The following is a 16,574-nucleotide window of genomic DNA, read 5'->3' on the forward strand; positions in this document are numbered from 1 at the left end:
GTTTAGTAACCATCTCGTACATTATGGAATAGACAAAAGATTTATAGTTTTCTACATGCAAACATTAACCTTCAGCCTGAAGATTGATTTGCTGCAGCTCTCCACACTACTCTATTCATCTCAGAGTAACTACTGCAACTTACATCCTTTTGAACCTGCTTGATGTATTCATCTCTTCATCTCCCTCTATGATCCCCCTCCCCCTCCCTGCACACACACACACACACACACACACACACACACACACACACACACACACACTTCCTTCAAATACTAAATTGGTGACCTTTTGGTGTCTCAGAATGTGTCCTGTCAACCGGTTCTTTCTTTTAGTCATGTTATGCCACAATTTTCTTTTCTCCCCAAATATATTCAGTACATCCTCACTGGTTGCGTGATCTACCCATCGAAACTTCAGCATTCTTCTGTACTACCACATTTCAAAAGGTCCTATTCTCCTTTTTTCTGAACTGTTTTTTGTACACATTTCACTTTCATACAGTTCACATTTCACTTTCATACAAGACTGCACTCCAGACAAATAACTGCAAGAAGGACTTCCTAATACTTAAATCTACATTCAATGCTAACACATTTCTCTTCTTTGGAAATGGTTTTCTTGCTACAGCCAGTCTACATTTCACATCCTTTCTACTTTGGGCATCATCAGTTATTTTACTGCTCAAAACTCATCTACTACTTTTAGTGCCTAATTTCATAATCTAATTCCCTGAGCACCACCTGATTTAAATTGACTACATTCCATTACCTTGTTTTGCTTTTGTTGACAGGACACTGTCCATTATGTTCAGCTGCTCTCCCACGTCCTTTGCTGTCTCTTAACAGAATTACAATGTCATTGGCAAACCTCAAAGTTTTTATTTCTTCTCTCTGAACTTTAATTTCTTCTCTTAACTTTTCTTTGGTTTCCTTTATTGCTTGCTTAATGTACAGATTGAATAATATTGGGGATAAACTACAACCCTGTGTCATTCCCTTCTCAACCACTGCTTCCCTTTCATGACCTTTGACTCTTATAACTGCCACCTGGTTTCTGTAAAAATTGTGCATAACTTTCACTCCCTGTATTTCCCCCTGTTACCTTCATAATTTCAAAGGGTGTATTCCAGTCAACATTTTCAAAAGGTTTCTTCAAATCTATGAATGCTATAAATGTAGGCTGGCCTTTCCTTAACTTACCTTCTAAGATAAATTGTAGGGTCAGTACCACCTCGCATGTTCCTACATTTCTCCATAATCGAATCTGATTTTCCCCGATTTTGTTGATGGTGTTAAGACAGAAACGAGCCAAAAATTTACTTTCAGTTCCTTTATTCAAAGGATACCGTTACCAGTTTCGAATCGTGATTCATCCTCAGACGGTTTACACGCTTTCTTTATGATATGTGGTGCGTTTTTACAGATTAATTGTCGTGAAATGTCAGTTTCGACTATTTGTTTTCATAACATTCATCCAACAGATGTAAATGCATTCCCACTGCATCCTCGTTGTTGCACAAGTAAATAGTTCTCACTGAACACTTTAGATTTGTCGCTGAGATCATTTCTACCACGCACCACATGTTTTGATACATACATGTATTTTACCTCTGTAATATTTTATCCAAGAGGATGCCATCATCATTTAACCATACAGTAGAGCTGCAGGCCCTTGGAAAAAAAGGCTGTAGTTTCCCCTTACTTTAAGCCGTTCGCAGCATTAGCACAGCAATGCTGTGCTGGTTGATGTTACAAGGCCAAGTTAAGTGGACTTCAGATGGGTCTGATGTTGGTTGTTATATGAAGAAATCCAGCAACAAGAACAAATATCTGGAATTCGGAGTCTGCAAATACAACTGCCACAAAACTGTGGAAGGTTTTGTATTGGTCAGACTGAAAGGATTTTCAAGGCTCACTCCAAGGAACACACATACAGCCAAAATAAGAGCATATTTGGTACTCATTTGGTAAGGGCAGTAGTAGGAAATATGCAGGATAATATGGAAGACCCCCCTACGAACCATGGACCTTGCCGTTGGTGGGAAGGTTCGCGTGCCTCAACGATTCAGATAGCCGTACCGTAGGTGCAACCACAACGGAGGGGTATCTGTTGAGAGGCCAGACAAACGTGTGGTTCCTCCTGAAGGGGGGCAGCAGCCTTTTCAGTAGTTGCAGGGGCAACAGTATGGATGATTGACTGATCTGGCCTTGTAACACTAACCAAAACAGCCTTGCTGTTGTGGTACTGTGAACGGCTGAAAGCAAGGGGAGACTACAGCCGTAATTTTTCCCGAGGGTATGCAGCTTTACTGTATGATTAAATGGTGATGGCATCCTCTTGGGTAAAATATTCCGGAGGTAAAATAGTCCCCCATTCGGATCTCCGGGCGGGGACTACTGAAGAGGACGTCGTTATCAGGAGAAAGAAAACTGGCGTTCTACAAACGGATCGGAGTGTGGAATGTCAGATCCCTTAATCGGGCAGGTAGGTTAGAAAATTTAAAAAGGGAAATGGATAAGTTAAAGTTAGATATAGTGGGAATTAGTGAAGTTCGGTGGCAAGAGGAACAAGACTTTTGGTCAGGTGAATACAGGGTTATAAATACAAAATCAAATAGGGGTAATGCAGCAGTAGGTTTAATAATGAATAAAAAAATAGGAGTGTGGGTAAGCTACTACAAGCAGCATAGTGAACGCATTATTGTGGCCAAGATAGACATGAAGCCCACGCCTACTACAGTAGCACAAGTTTATATGCCAACTAGTTCTGCAGATGATTAAGAAATTGATGAATTGTATGATGAGATAAAAGAAATTATTCAGGTAGTGAAGGGAGACGAAAAATTGATAGTCATGGGTGACTGGAATTCGACAGTAGGAAAAGGAAGAGAAGGAAACATAGTAGATGAATATGTATTGGGGCCAAGAAATGGAAGAGGAAGCCACCTGGTAGAACTTTACACAGAGCATAACTTAATCATAGCTAACACTTGGTTCAAGAATCATGCAAGAAGGTTGTATACATGGAAGAACCCTTGAGATACTAAAAGGTTTCAGATAGATTATATAATGGTAAGACAGAGATTTAAGAACCAGGTTTTAAATTGTAAGACATTTCCAGGGGCAGATGTGGACTCTGACCACAATCTATTGGTTATGAACTGTAGATTAAAACTGAAGAAACTGCAAAAAGGTGGGAATTTAAGGAGATAGGACCTGGATAAACTGAAAGAACCAGAGGTTGTAGACAGTTTCAGGGAGATCATAAGGGAAGAATTGACAGGAATGGGGGAAATAAATACAGTAGAAGAAGAATGAGTAGCTTTGAGGGATGAAGTAGTGAAGGCAGCAGAGGATCAAGTAGGTAAAAAGACGAGGGCTAATAGAAATCCTTGGGTAACAGAAGAGATACTGAATTTAATTGATGAAAGGAGAAAATACAAAAATGCGGTAAAAGAAGCAGGCAAAAAGGAATACAAACGTCTCAAAAATGAGATCAACAGCAAGTGCAAAATGGCTAAGCAGGGATGGCTAGAGGACAAATGTAAGGATGTAGAGGCACATATCACTAAGGGTAGGATAGACACTGCCTACAGGAAAATTAAAGAGACCTTTGGAGAAAAGAGAACCACTTGCATGAATATTAAGAGCTCAGATGGAAACACAGTTCTAACCAAAGAGGGGAAAGCAGAAAGGTGGAAGGAGTATATAGAGGGTCTATACAAGGGCGATGTACTTGAGGACATTATAATGGAAATGGAAGAGGATGTAGATGAAGATGAAATGGGAGATATGATACTGCATGAAGAGTTTGACAGAGCACTGAAAGACCTGAGTCGAAACAAGGCCCCGGGAATAGACAATGTTCCATTAGAACTACTGACGGCCTTGGGAGAGCCAGTCCTGAGAAAACTCTACCATCTGGTGAGCAAGATGTATGAGACAGGCGAAATACTCTCAGACTTCGAGAAGAATATAATTATTCCAATCCCAAAGAAAGCAGGTGTTGACAGATATGAAAATTACCGAGCTATCAGTTTAATAAGTCACAGCTGCAAAATACTAACGTGAATTCTTTACAGACGAATGGAAAAACTGGTAGAAGCCAACCTCAGGGAAGATCAGTTTGGATTCCGTAGAAATGTTGGAACACGTGATGCAATACTGACCCTACGACTTATCTTAGAAGAAAGATTAAGGAAAGACAAACCTACGTTTCTAGCATTTGTAAACATAGAGAAAGCTTTTGACAATGTTGACTGGAGTACTCTCTTTCAAATTCTGAAGGTGGCAGGGGTAAAATACAGGGAGCGAAAGGCTATTTACAATTTGTATAGAAACCAGATGGCAGTTATAAGAGTTGAGGGACATGAAAGGGAAGCAGTGGTTGGGAAGGGAGTGAGACACGGTTGTAGCCTCTCCCCGATGCTATTCAATCTGTATATTGAGCAAGCAGTAAAGGAAACAAAAGAAAAGTTCAGAGTAGGCATTAAAATCCATGGAGAAGAAATAAAAACTTTAAGGTTCACCAATGACATTGTAATTCTGTCAGAGGCAGCAAAGGACTTGGAAGAGCAGTTGAACGGAATGTAAAGTGTCTTGAAAGGAGTGTCTAAGATGAATATCAACAAAAGGAAAACGAGGATAATGGAATGTAGTCGAATTAAGTCGGGTGATGCTGAGGGAACTAGATTAGGAAATGAGACACTTAAAGTAGTGAAGGAGTTTTGCTATTTGGGGAGCAAAATAATTGATGATGGTCGAAGTAGAGAGGATATAAAATGTAGACTGGCAATGGCAAGGAAAGCGTTTCTGAAGAAGAAAAATTTGTTAACATCGAGTATAAATTTAAGTGTCAGGAAGTCGTTTCTGAAAGTATTTGTATGGAGTCTAGCCATGTATGGAAGTGAAACATGGACGATAAATAGTTTAGACAAGAAGAGAATAGAAGCTATCGAAATGTGGTGCTACAGAAGAATGCTGAAGATTAGATGGGTAGATCACATAACTAATGAGGAGGTATTGAATAGAATAGGGGAGAAGAGGAGTTTGTGGCACTACTTGACTAGAAGAAGTGATCGGTTGGTAGGATATGTTCTGAGGCATAAAGGGATCACCAAGTTAGTACTGGAGGGCAGTTTGGAGGGTAAAAATCGTAGAGGGAGACCAAGAGATGAATACACTAAGCAGATTCAGAAGGATGTAGGCTACAGTAGGTACTGGGAGATGAAGAAGGTTGCACAGGATAGAGTAGCATGGAGAGCTGCATCAAACCAGTCTCGGGACTGAAGACCACAACAACAACAACAACAACAACAATATCGAAGAGTTACATAGGTCATCACAAGGGCAAATATTAAAGCTACTTGAGGAAATGGAGATCTATACCCATAGAAAATGGCAACCAGGATTACTGCTTTATCTACAGTGAGAACCTAACTTGACGCCTACTTTGATGTATTCAGGAACTTACTTGAGTGAACAGTGTCAACCACCACAGCAGCTTGGCATGTAGCCGTGGACAAGAGACAATGGCGGTACGGAGATTGGGCTTCATTCCACAAGCAACTCTCGACTATCGACTATTGGGACATTCCTCTAATAATTATACTTTTATTGTCCATCTTCACATAAGATTGTGCTTTGTACACCTTGTCATACTAGAAAGTTTTCTATTAAGATTCTACTGTATATTACGTTTTACACCTTTTGTTCTGACTTCCACACAGTGTTGTATTATTTATATTATAATATCAGTAGGCTTCTATAAATAATCTTTTGCCTCTGACATGTATTTTAGTTCTACATATCGTATTACATTGTTAAGACACACAGTCTGCCATATGAAATCATTTTAATTAATTATCATGCATATTCTGTTTTAATTTACTGAATTTATGATACTGATTACTCATGTACTGCAGCACTAGCAGCACTGGCATAGTTATATTTGTGTAAATATAGGTTCCCCCAGACTGTTACCAGCACTTTTTACATACCCACTTATACAGGTTATTCAACAATGATATTCTTATCTGAATACTTTTAATGGTATGTGTGGTTGGTATATATAGCTGCTAAACAAGTTATATTTTTATGTATTCCTAGGTTTTCTGTACATTTAGCCTTGTCACAGTACTGTTTCATCTATTTTCCGGAACAGATGATGATGGTAATAAGCCGAAACCAGAATGTGAGTTGTACAACATGTATGATAAAGGCAGGCATTTATAAATAAATATATTTGGCTGCTTGGAAAGTACACAAATGTCATTGAATTCTATTTTTTTGCTGCAGTCTTTCTGGTGTTTGGTCACTACTGATCACTTGTGCTGCCCAAGTCAAATGTAGTGCACATGGTTGCAGATGTCTGTTGCTGCTGGCATGTCACTTTTACTACTAAGTATTTCTTCAGACTTCTATGAAAGTAGACGACACACATATTCATGCAAGCCAAACTCACACACACATGGTCACTGTCTCTGGCCACAGAGAGCAGCTGTCTTTTTGCTGTACCTGTCTGTGACTCAGTATCTCCTCTATATGGTGAGCAGAATCTGTCTTTTTCATAATACTGTCTATAAAACAATTTACATTAACTTAACAATCCCAATAAAATAAAATAATTATTTGATAAGATCACTAAATAATAGCTTGAAGAGGTATTCAACATGGAAAATGATACAGAAACACAATAAAAGTTAGAGCTGACAATCACAACAGGTAATATGGAATACATAGGCAATCACAATAAAATAAAAACAAATAAATACAGTGTACAGAGAACCTTCTTGTTTTTGGTGCAGGCGAATGCATCTTGGATCTTATGCATGTTGTAGAAGCTGGATGGAACACCAATCAGATGAAGATGTTTTCCTGTTATGTGTCATATAATCTGTGGTGCATCAGGATGGCTATAGACCTGGTAAGCTATATGGGATTTACATGTTGGCTGTGGCAGCCTCAGCAATGTTCCTCACAGCTGTGTTCATCTGGCTGGTATCCCAGACTTAATGGACAGCAAATACCCACTTCCATTACTCATATCAACTAATTCTTCCACTGCTTCATGGAATAAATGAAAAGCATAATACTGTGTATGTTACATAGGATTAATTTATTTAGTTAACTGGTTTTCAGCTTGCAAGGTCATCATCAGACTTTAACTATCATCATCAAAGAAGTTACAATATTTGTAAACAACAATGGAAAAGATGTTACTCATCTAGACTGAACCACAAACACACAGTAAAAATCATCTTTGTGACTACAGCGGTAATTCGATGTAAAGATGTAAACAATTGTACACTAAGTAAATATAAAAGGAGCAAACCAGGGAAAACATTAACACTAAACTTCAAAAACAGTGTCTACATAACAAACAATGAGAAATCCAGGATGGAATAATGAAAAGGATAGACTGTTACCATATAGAGGAGATGTTGAGTCACAGAGAGGCATAGCTGAAACACTGTTACACATGTGAGCTTTTGGCAAAAAAGGTCTTCTATGAAAGTAGACAACACACATATTCATGCAAGCCAAACTCACACACACATGGTCACTGTCTCTGGCCACAGAGAGCAGCTGTCTTTTTGCTGTACCTGTCTGTGACTCAGTATCTCCTCTATATGGTGAGCAGAATCTGTCCTTTTCATAATACTGTCTATAAAACAATTTACATTAACTTAACAATCCCAATAAAATAAAATAATTATTTGATAAGATCACTAAATAATAGCTTGAAGAGGTATTCAACATGGAAAATGATACAGAAACACAATAAAAGTTAGAACTGACAATCACAACAGGTAATATGGAATACATAGGCAATCACAATAAAATAAAAACAAATAAATACAGGAAAATGGAGGAATAGAAAGGAACAGACAATATAGTACGTAATGGAAAGCTGAAAGGATTTAGTCAAGAATAGGAGAGGGAAGTACTGAGCTGTTTGGTCATTCAATATTAAATCAGGACTTTGGGCCAAATGGTTGTTGATTTCCAGGGCTTACAACAAGTTGTGTTTGTGGCCTTTGTTTGCTAAGTGAAGGATATGGGACTGTGGCTGGCAGCTGTGGTCCTCACTCATTACATTCTCAGAAAATGTGGAACCTTAATTCTGAAATCTTCAGTTGCACTGATTTTCAACCAGCCTAATTGCTAAGTCTCTGGCTGATTGACCAATATACAATAATCGATATTCCATAGCATATCAATTACTGAGAACAATATGGAAGAAATAAAGAAAATGGTACTGCAAAACTACCGAATCAGCACCAGAGAGGTTGCTGATAATGTTGACATATCCTTTGGCTCATGACAAGCAATTTTTTCAGATGTTTTGGGCATGAAACATGTAGCAGCAAAGTTATTTATGAAATTAATGATTTTCAACCGAAAACGATATTGCGTAGACATCACTCAGGAATTGCTGAATGAAGTCAACAATGTTCCAGAACTTTTAAACGAGGTGACAAAACAAGAGTATATGGGTACAATGTTGAAACCAAGGCCCAATCATCCCAATGAAAACTGCCTGAGGAGTCGAGACCATAAAAAATTCAACAGGTTTGATCACATGCGAGGGTTCTTCTCACTGTTTTCTTCACTTACAATGGGATAGTGGATCATTAGTTCCTGCCTTATGGTTGTACGGTCAGTAAGGTATACTACCTCAAAGTTATGTGCAATTTGCATAAAGCAATCCAAAGAAAACGACCAGAATTGTGGCAAAACCACTCATGGATATTGCATCATGATAGTGCTCCTTCTCACACCTCAATGCTTGTTCATGATTTTCTGGCAAAACACAAAACCATTATGTTGCCTCAGCCACCGTATTGGCTGGACATGGCCCCCTGCAACTTCTTTCTACTCCCATGGCTGAAGAGAACTGTGAAAGGACGTCATTTTGCCCCCACTGATGAGATACAAACAGAATTGCTAAAGGAGCTGAAATTGTAATGAAAATTGAATTGTAGAAGTACTTCTAAGATTGGAAGAAGTGCTGGCACACATTTATTATATCAAAAGGGGATTACTTTGGAAGGGAAAAAGTTGATGTTGATGAATAAATAAAGATTCTTTAACAAAATCGAAAATTCCCATTACTTTCTGATCAAACCTCGTATGTAACACCTCTCCCAACAAGTCTTTAATAGTATGTCAAGTACTAATTTGTTTTAAATAGGATTGTTAATTTGATATTAACTGTTATATGGGCAGACTTTTCATGTTTAATGCTAATGTTTTCCACAGTTTCCTGCCTTTATTGTATAACTTTTTACCATTTTATTGAATTACCACCAAACTGTCAAAGATGACATTTATTCTGTGTCTGTGTCTCAGTTCAGATGAGTGACATCTTTTCCACTGTTGTTTACAAATACTGTAGCTTCTTTGTTGACAGAACTTGTAATCTGATGATAGCCTTGTAAGCCAAAAACAGGTTGCCTAAATAAATTAATCCTGCAGGACATAAACAATATTGTGCTTTTCATTTAATACATATGCTCAATACTGCATGCAGTACAAGACAAGACTGGAAAATGCCTATCCATATACAGCAAGATGTTTAATGGTCTAGTTCATTTAACTGACAGCTTGATGCCTCCAGACCTTGACACCTCCAGTGAAGCACCAACACCTGCTTCCTTTGGAAAGTCAAGACCATATTTATCGGCTGCAAGCAGACTCAGTTTATGGTGATCAGTGACTTCCAGGAATGACTGCGATGACCCAATGAGTGGAAGTGCCAACAGAGCATCATGGTTCACTGTATCTTGTGGAAGCAATTGACAGACCATTACGTGTCCTCCCTTCTATGGAAGAGCATTTACACTGCACTTGGGAATTTGTCAAACTGACTGGAGATGGCACAGAAAACATCATAACAGGGAACAATAATTATGGGGAAAGGCATTGTAGCCCAGGACTGACAGTTGCAGTTCTCATAATGTGTAATGGGAGAGTGGTTGTTTAATACAACTAAAGGAATGGTAAGAGTACAATCACACAACAAAATAAAAAGTAGATGACTACACATAAAAGAAACAGATGTAGCTGTCTAAAGTCTATGAGGGATTACACCTATGTTGCAACAATAAACTTAAACTTTTGAATGTGGTTGCAGCTCCAGATTATGGTCGCACATGTTCTGTAGCTGGTGTTCTCCTTGTTCATTTGTCTAGCTTACCGAGTGCAAGGCACACTTGCTTTTACATATTGCTCAACTTCCTTATTCATGTGTTTCCACCAGTAATAAAATTCTGCAATGTGACAAACAGCCACACCTCTCTCGCTGTATCTTGCAAAGACTGTATCATGGCTTGATATAGCACCTCACCAGACAAACTGTCTGGGACCACAACTTTCTGACACTAGTATGTTTCCTGCTAAGGTATTACACTGTGTGTACTGAATTTTGGATGCATCACAATCATTACTGTTGTGAACCCTTGCACTGTGGGTGCTTCAATTGCTTCTCGCTCAAACTGATTTGCTACAATGCACACACATTCCAACTTGCAACATCTGCATTACCATTTGCTTTCCCTGGTACATTGGTTGTGCATTTTCGGTGATAATCTGGCATTGCTGAAAGTTATCTACTGGCACTGAGTACTATTAATACTCAGGGAGTAGTGCAGCCAATTTCCCTGAGCATCTTGGGGCAAATACAGCACTTTTCCCAGGGGGGTATAAAGGGTTTTTCATATCCAGGCATGCAAGAATGGGGCTAGTAACTCCTTCAGTCATACAAGAGATTCTTCACACTCTGCAATGCAATGAATTTGGCACCCTTTTTCAGCAATTACAATTTCTGCAGTCAAGCCCATATTTTCGATTTTTATTTGCCATATTTTTATTTATTTATTTTTATTTTTGAAGACTGGAATTCTTTTACCATTTCACATATTGTGGATGTTGTGGACAGCTTTGACAAGCTGCAGATTGGATTCTGCTTCTCTCTGAATAATGATATGACATAAAGACCGAGCGACCGCTACGGTCGCAGGTTCGAATCCTGCCTCGGCCATGGATGTGTGTGATGTCCTTAGGTTAGTTAGGTTTAAGTAGTTCTAAGTTCTAGGGGACTGATGACCTCAGATGTTAAGTCCCATAGTGCTCAGAACCATTTGAACTTAAAGAGCAAAGCTCTTTTTGGGTGAAGTGACATTTCTACAGGCTAGGGTGAAGTGTGCAGCCCTCAGTTCTTCTAGCACTTTCTGAAACATTGCACTGTGACATCAATGTTCCTACACAAAACAAGAATGTTATCTATATACATTGGCCAAAACGCCCTCTAGCACATGTTGGGATGTCACCATGGCAGTTTTTCATCAAAAAGGCATGCACCCTCATTCTTAGGTGCAATAACTATTGGTGTTACCCTTGAGCTCTCACTCTCCTCTATAATTCCATGTTGGAGCTGCTGTGTCTTCAACTTCTCCAAGACTGGTTTAAGATGGTGCAGTATAAATTATAGCTTCTTGTACATTGCCTGCACATCTTTGGTGGGAATCTGACAGTGCTGAAGTGGTCCACTGGGACTAAATACTTCTATATACTCATTGAGTAGCATAACAATTCTTTTCTGAGCATCTTTAGGCAAATAAGCCACTTTCCCATACTAGCTTGTCGGCAGCTTTCCCTCACTGTGGGCCACAGAAACCTTCTTCCTTTTCTAACCCTTCTTCTTTTAATGATTACAAGCTTGCAATCACTGTTCAACAAGCTAATTTAGCTTCCACTTCTCCAAAATTATCCATTCTGACAGGAATTACACAATGTTCATGATGATTTTGAGCATACAACATACAATGCTCTATTTAGTTCATGACTGTACACCAATGGCTCCACAACATACAATACATCAATCAGCAATGTGGCCCCAATGTCTGCTCTGTTCTTTCCAAAGTCCTATCAGGGGAATTTAGCTTGAGACACCACAGTCGTAGTTTAGCAATAGTGTTAATTCCTTTAATATAACCCCACATGAATGTAGTATCGTCAGCTGTGGCACCATTTGGGAATGGATCACGCACCAAACATCACAGTATGCCACTTTCAATCAACTACAGCACAATGCAAAGCCATGTAATCCAGTGAGAGGACAGTTTCATTATTCCTGCCTAAGTTATGACATATTTCAAGAAAAATGTGGAAACAGGATCTAAGAAATGGTTTTTGACCAAACCAAGCTTATAATAACAAATTTTTTTGCATTGCCATCATCCACAACATTCGTCTTGTGAAGGAAAAACTTATAATACTTCCTTCTACTTTGCCTAATTTACAGCTAGACAGGGTTATGTTGTCTATCATGAAGAACCTATGGCTACCTGCAATCTAGGGTGTAATAAAAGTTTTCCTCCTTGCTCTTCTATATTGTTGGTTACACAAAAGTCTGCCACTGACATTGTTTTCTGCTGACCTGTGGCTGCATTCACCAAAAAGTGCTGTTGTCACTGGGCAGTGAAAGCACAGCTCACTCATCTGTTTAATGCGCACATGCTGTGCTACATGAAGACATTTACTATTGCTCACATCCTGTTATTCAGTGGCCCGACTGACTGCCATTTCCACACTGTAGTGCCTTGAAATACCTACTGCATGTGACCCAAGTGGTGTGATTGATAACTTGTCACTTGAGATCCAAACTCATTCCTCCATTCCCATGGTTGCTTGTTGGATTCCATTTCTGTCAGATGTGTCGTGGATGTGCTACTCTTTTTAAAGTATTGGGGAAATCTGGTCAGACCTTCTTCGACACATCACTTGGTAGTCTGGTCAGAAATGTGTGCAAGCTCCTTGGTCTCTTGGATCACTATGTGATTCACTGCTGGATTCTGTGTTAGAATGTATGGATTTGTATTGATTTCGTGAAAGTGTAAGTGTCCTCCTGCCTGCTTCATAGATATGCTTTTAAATAACTCTCAGTGCTGCTTAGTGGTACTTCCTGACTGGTAGCATTCCAACAATCTAGTTATCAAACCTGTGAAAGTTTATACACATCTTAATTTCTCATGACATTTTACAAAAGCACACTCAAAAATCACCTGTGAACTTAAGCCATCCTAAGTTAGCAGTTAGTCCTCTGGTCCTTGTTCAAGGTCATTTCAGTCCCCAGATTTTAACTTCTTCCCCAGGTTTCCTCCCAAAAGCTGTTACCAAAGGGGATATGGTTAAGTAAACAGTTGGGAAAAAGAGACTGCATGGTGAAGGTGTTTCCACCCTTCTGGCTATCCTCAAGATATTTAGCTCTTCAATCCAGCTCTGTTTATCTACAACCATCTTTGCAGATTCATTTAACAGCTGTTACATCACCTCTTGTATGGTAACTTTATTGCCCACACACATATTCTAACTACTGGGTAGTAAGGATGGAAAGGCTTAAGCAAATAGACTGTGCATGCCACCTCAGCCTCCGGCATCAGTTGGGCAGCATTTCTTCACCTGATATGTCAGGATGGTCAACCTAACATATACCTGGTGAGCTGTAAAAGTTAGCATGTCAGCGATACTGGCCTACAGTTGCATCTTTCTGCTCTACCAGTTGCTGCAGTGGCAGCTCCAGCAATGTTCTCCACAGGTGAGCTCACCAGTTGGGGTCTCAGGTTCCATGGACTGAGTCCACCAAATAACCAAGGCCATGATGATTTAAAAACATTTATTCAGTACTGTGTTCAATATAAGAAAAGACTAGCTCTGGTCTATCCATGTACACCCAGACATCACAGTTCTACAGACCAATGTTACACAGATGGATGGGTGCCAAAGCCAGCTTCCTAATGACATGTCATTTTTCAACTGCCAGCTACCACCTCCAGAAGCAGTTGTGAAGGCCCAGTCAGTAATTATGGCTAATTTTCTGTGTTCAGCTGACAGCATAACCACAAGAGATGCAGTTTATGACATAGTGCCGAAACGGCAAGTTCCAGCAGATAATACACCCCTACACTTTGGGGAAGCGAGGTAAGTGCACTGCTGAAGGCGGTTTACCTGTGTCCTGCCTGTATTTCTTGCTTTCATTTTGCCCATTGCTCTGCGTATCAATTTGAGGCTACACACACTGACCGGGAAAGTTTTTCATGGCCTCTTAAGCTCATATGTTGTATTGTGAGCACCACTTAGCTGCTATAGGTGAGTGGTCAGTGAGCAGATGACCAAGTTCTTCAGCACTGGGTGATGGTGAGTTGTGCATGGTTCATTTCAAATTGAACCAGCTGGTCAATGTATAAAACTGTCTCTTCCTTTATGCATTGTATAATATTTGCAGACTTCTTCATGAAGAAATCTGTTTTGCCAACTATAAGATGTAGCTTGTATGTACGCAAGTGAATCCTATTTGCTATTGATCTGAAAGGGCTGCTTTCTTTGTGCTTGTTTGGCACTTCATAAATTTTAGATAAAATTGGAGTTTTGTGCACAAGTTTTGATTGTATTAGCATCAGTTCTTGTGAACTTGATTAAAGTCTTCAGCTTTTTAAATTACCTCAGTGATGGGATCCACTCTCAGTTCTTTGTACAGACAGGCAGGACATAGATAAACAGTACTAGTATCTACCTTATGTAAAAGGTCTCAGTGATCAAACAAGCAAACAGCTTCTCTGGGTTGGTTTCCAGCCCATTTTTTACAGCACCTATAAGACACAGAATGGATTAAGTTCCACAAAGGGCAAGATACATGCCCTATGCACTGTAGGCATGTACAAGGTGGACTGTGAGTGTGGAGAAGTATATTTTGGTGAAACTGGCAGACCAGTAGCAACACACATCCAGCGCACAAATGCCTCTTTTGTCTTGGGTACTAAGGTACCACAAGAAATTGTTCGTACTTGTCAAGCAGCCAGGCAATGAAATATGGAAGTATTGGATCAGGGATGCTATTTAAGTACTGAAACACCCTATATGAACAGAGAAATAAAAGTTCCAAGCACAGATTTTTTTCAGTCATGTTATGATATTATCATTTTTGGGAGTACTGCTTTTCTAAATATTTGTACATACAGTTTTACAAGCATTTACATGTAAGACCAATATGAATTTACACTGATTTTGAAACTTTGTTTTTCAGGACTGGCGAAAGAATGTACTGGGAGTGGCAAATAGTTTACAGATTTCTTTCCTTAATAAAATAGAACATTACCAACTGGAAGCTAATGAAACATATTGGATATGTGCTGATGCACTTTCTGCTGCAGTTCTTCTTAATCCAGACCTGATCACAAAAGCTAGCTCGTATGGTGTCTTTGTGGAAGTCCAGGGGAGATATGGAAGAGGTGCATTCTTTGTGGATTATGCTGAATCTGAAGAGCTCTCCAAGAACGCCTTAATTGTACAAGAAATTAATGTTCAATCTTACAAGGAGTATCTTCTAACAACTCTAGCTTAAAATAGTAACTACAAATTAAATGAACACAGAGTAAGAAAATTGATGATGGTCACTGTGATGAAATGTGTGAACAACTTATTTGTTATATTTTAAAATTATAGTGAAAGTAGCAACCCACCACATCTTCACAGACACAGCACTAAGTATCTAGAGCAATAAAGCTTGTGAACAATAATAGGCAAGTGAATATCATCACTTTTATGAAACTTAAACAATTTAAGGAGTGTACACCAGGAAAGTTCCTAGTAGGCACAAATGTTATCTGTTCTACTTTTAATAAGCATTTGGAGTGACATCTCACGGCAATGATGGGAGCTGCAAGCTACCGTACCCCCATCTGCCTGATTGCAGTATCAGTGTGGTGCAAGCTATGGCCATATGCCAGCCATCTGACTGCAGTGCTAGTACAGTACAATCTACCCACTCACAGAGAAGTTCTGTGTGTGTTATTGCAACTTACCATCCAGCCACCTCCAGTGCCAGTCCAGAGTGAGCTTCATTCTCTGCACGATGATCTCCCATATATCCCTTCACACCCCTTGAACATCAACTCTATACCAAAAAACATGTTGTTATCTGATACATCCTTCACCACAAGTCATTTTGAAAGTCGATGGCAGCATATGCTGACCTGGCTCTACAGTCGGGTGGTTTTATACCTGGATCCCATGCCCACAAACCTTTCTCGTGAATCAGTCTAGTGTCTAGTGAAAACTGTATCAATATCCCCGCAGACTTTCAATGATTAACTTGAACACACAGACAGAAACAACAAGATATTTTAATAATAATAATAATAATAATAATACATAAAATTCCTCTGCATTTGTCAAGAGAATTACAATACACAACTGAATTAAATATGATTTTATGTTTACTTTTAAATACAACATATGACAATGAAACACTGGAAGTGATACTGTGATTACAGACAATAGAACACACATTTAAACAGCACACAGTACACCACATCCTCCACTTCTTTTCATTATGACATTTGTTCCAAATGGTTTTTGACATTATAATTATTTCTGCAATTATTCCTAACTGTAAATTGACAATCTCAATTATGATATAAAACAATATGTAGTTCTAATGTATCCCGTAATAAAAAACCTAAACCAGTTTCATTGCAGTAACTGATACAATGCAACTGCCATCAAGTTCAATA

The 16,574-nt window shown here is 39.0% G+C and overlaps 1 protein-coding gene across 1 annotated transcript in view; it reads left to right on the forward strand.

Moving 5' to 3' along the window:
• The window catches only part of LOC126481391 (uncharacterized), a 121,013-nt gene extending 105,610 nt beyond the window's left edge, over nt 1-15,403 (forward strand). Inside the window, exon 6 of the mRNA XM_050105116.1 lies at nt 15,086-15,403. Within this exon, the coding sequence (XP_049961073.1) occupies nt 15,086-15,403 (318 nt within the window). The remainder of the gene's footprint in view (nt 1-15,085) is intronic.
• The last annotated feature ends 1,171 nt before the right edge of the window (nt 15,404-16,574 follow it).

This window comes from Schistocerca serialis, chromosome 5, assembly GCF_023864345.2.
Source record: "Schistocerca serialis cubense isolate TAMUIC-IGC-003099 chromosome 5, iqSchSeri2.2, whole genome shotgun sequence".
NCBI classification, from domain to species: domain Eukaryota; kingdom Metazoa; phylum Arthropoda; class Insecta; order Orthoptera; family Acrididae; genus Schistocerca; species Schistocerca serialis.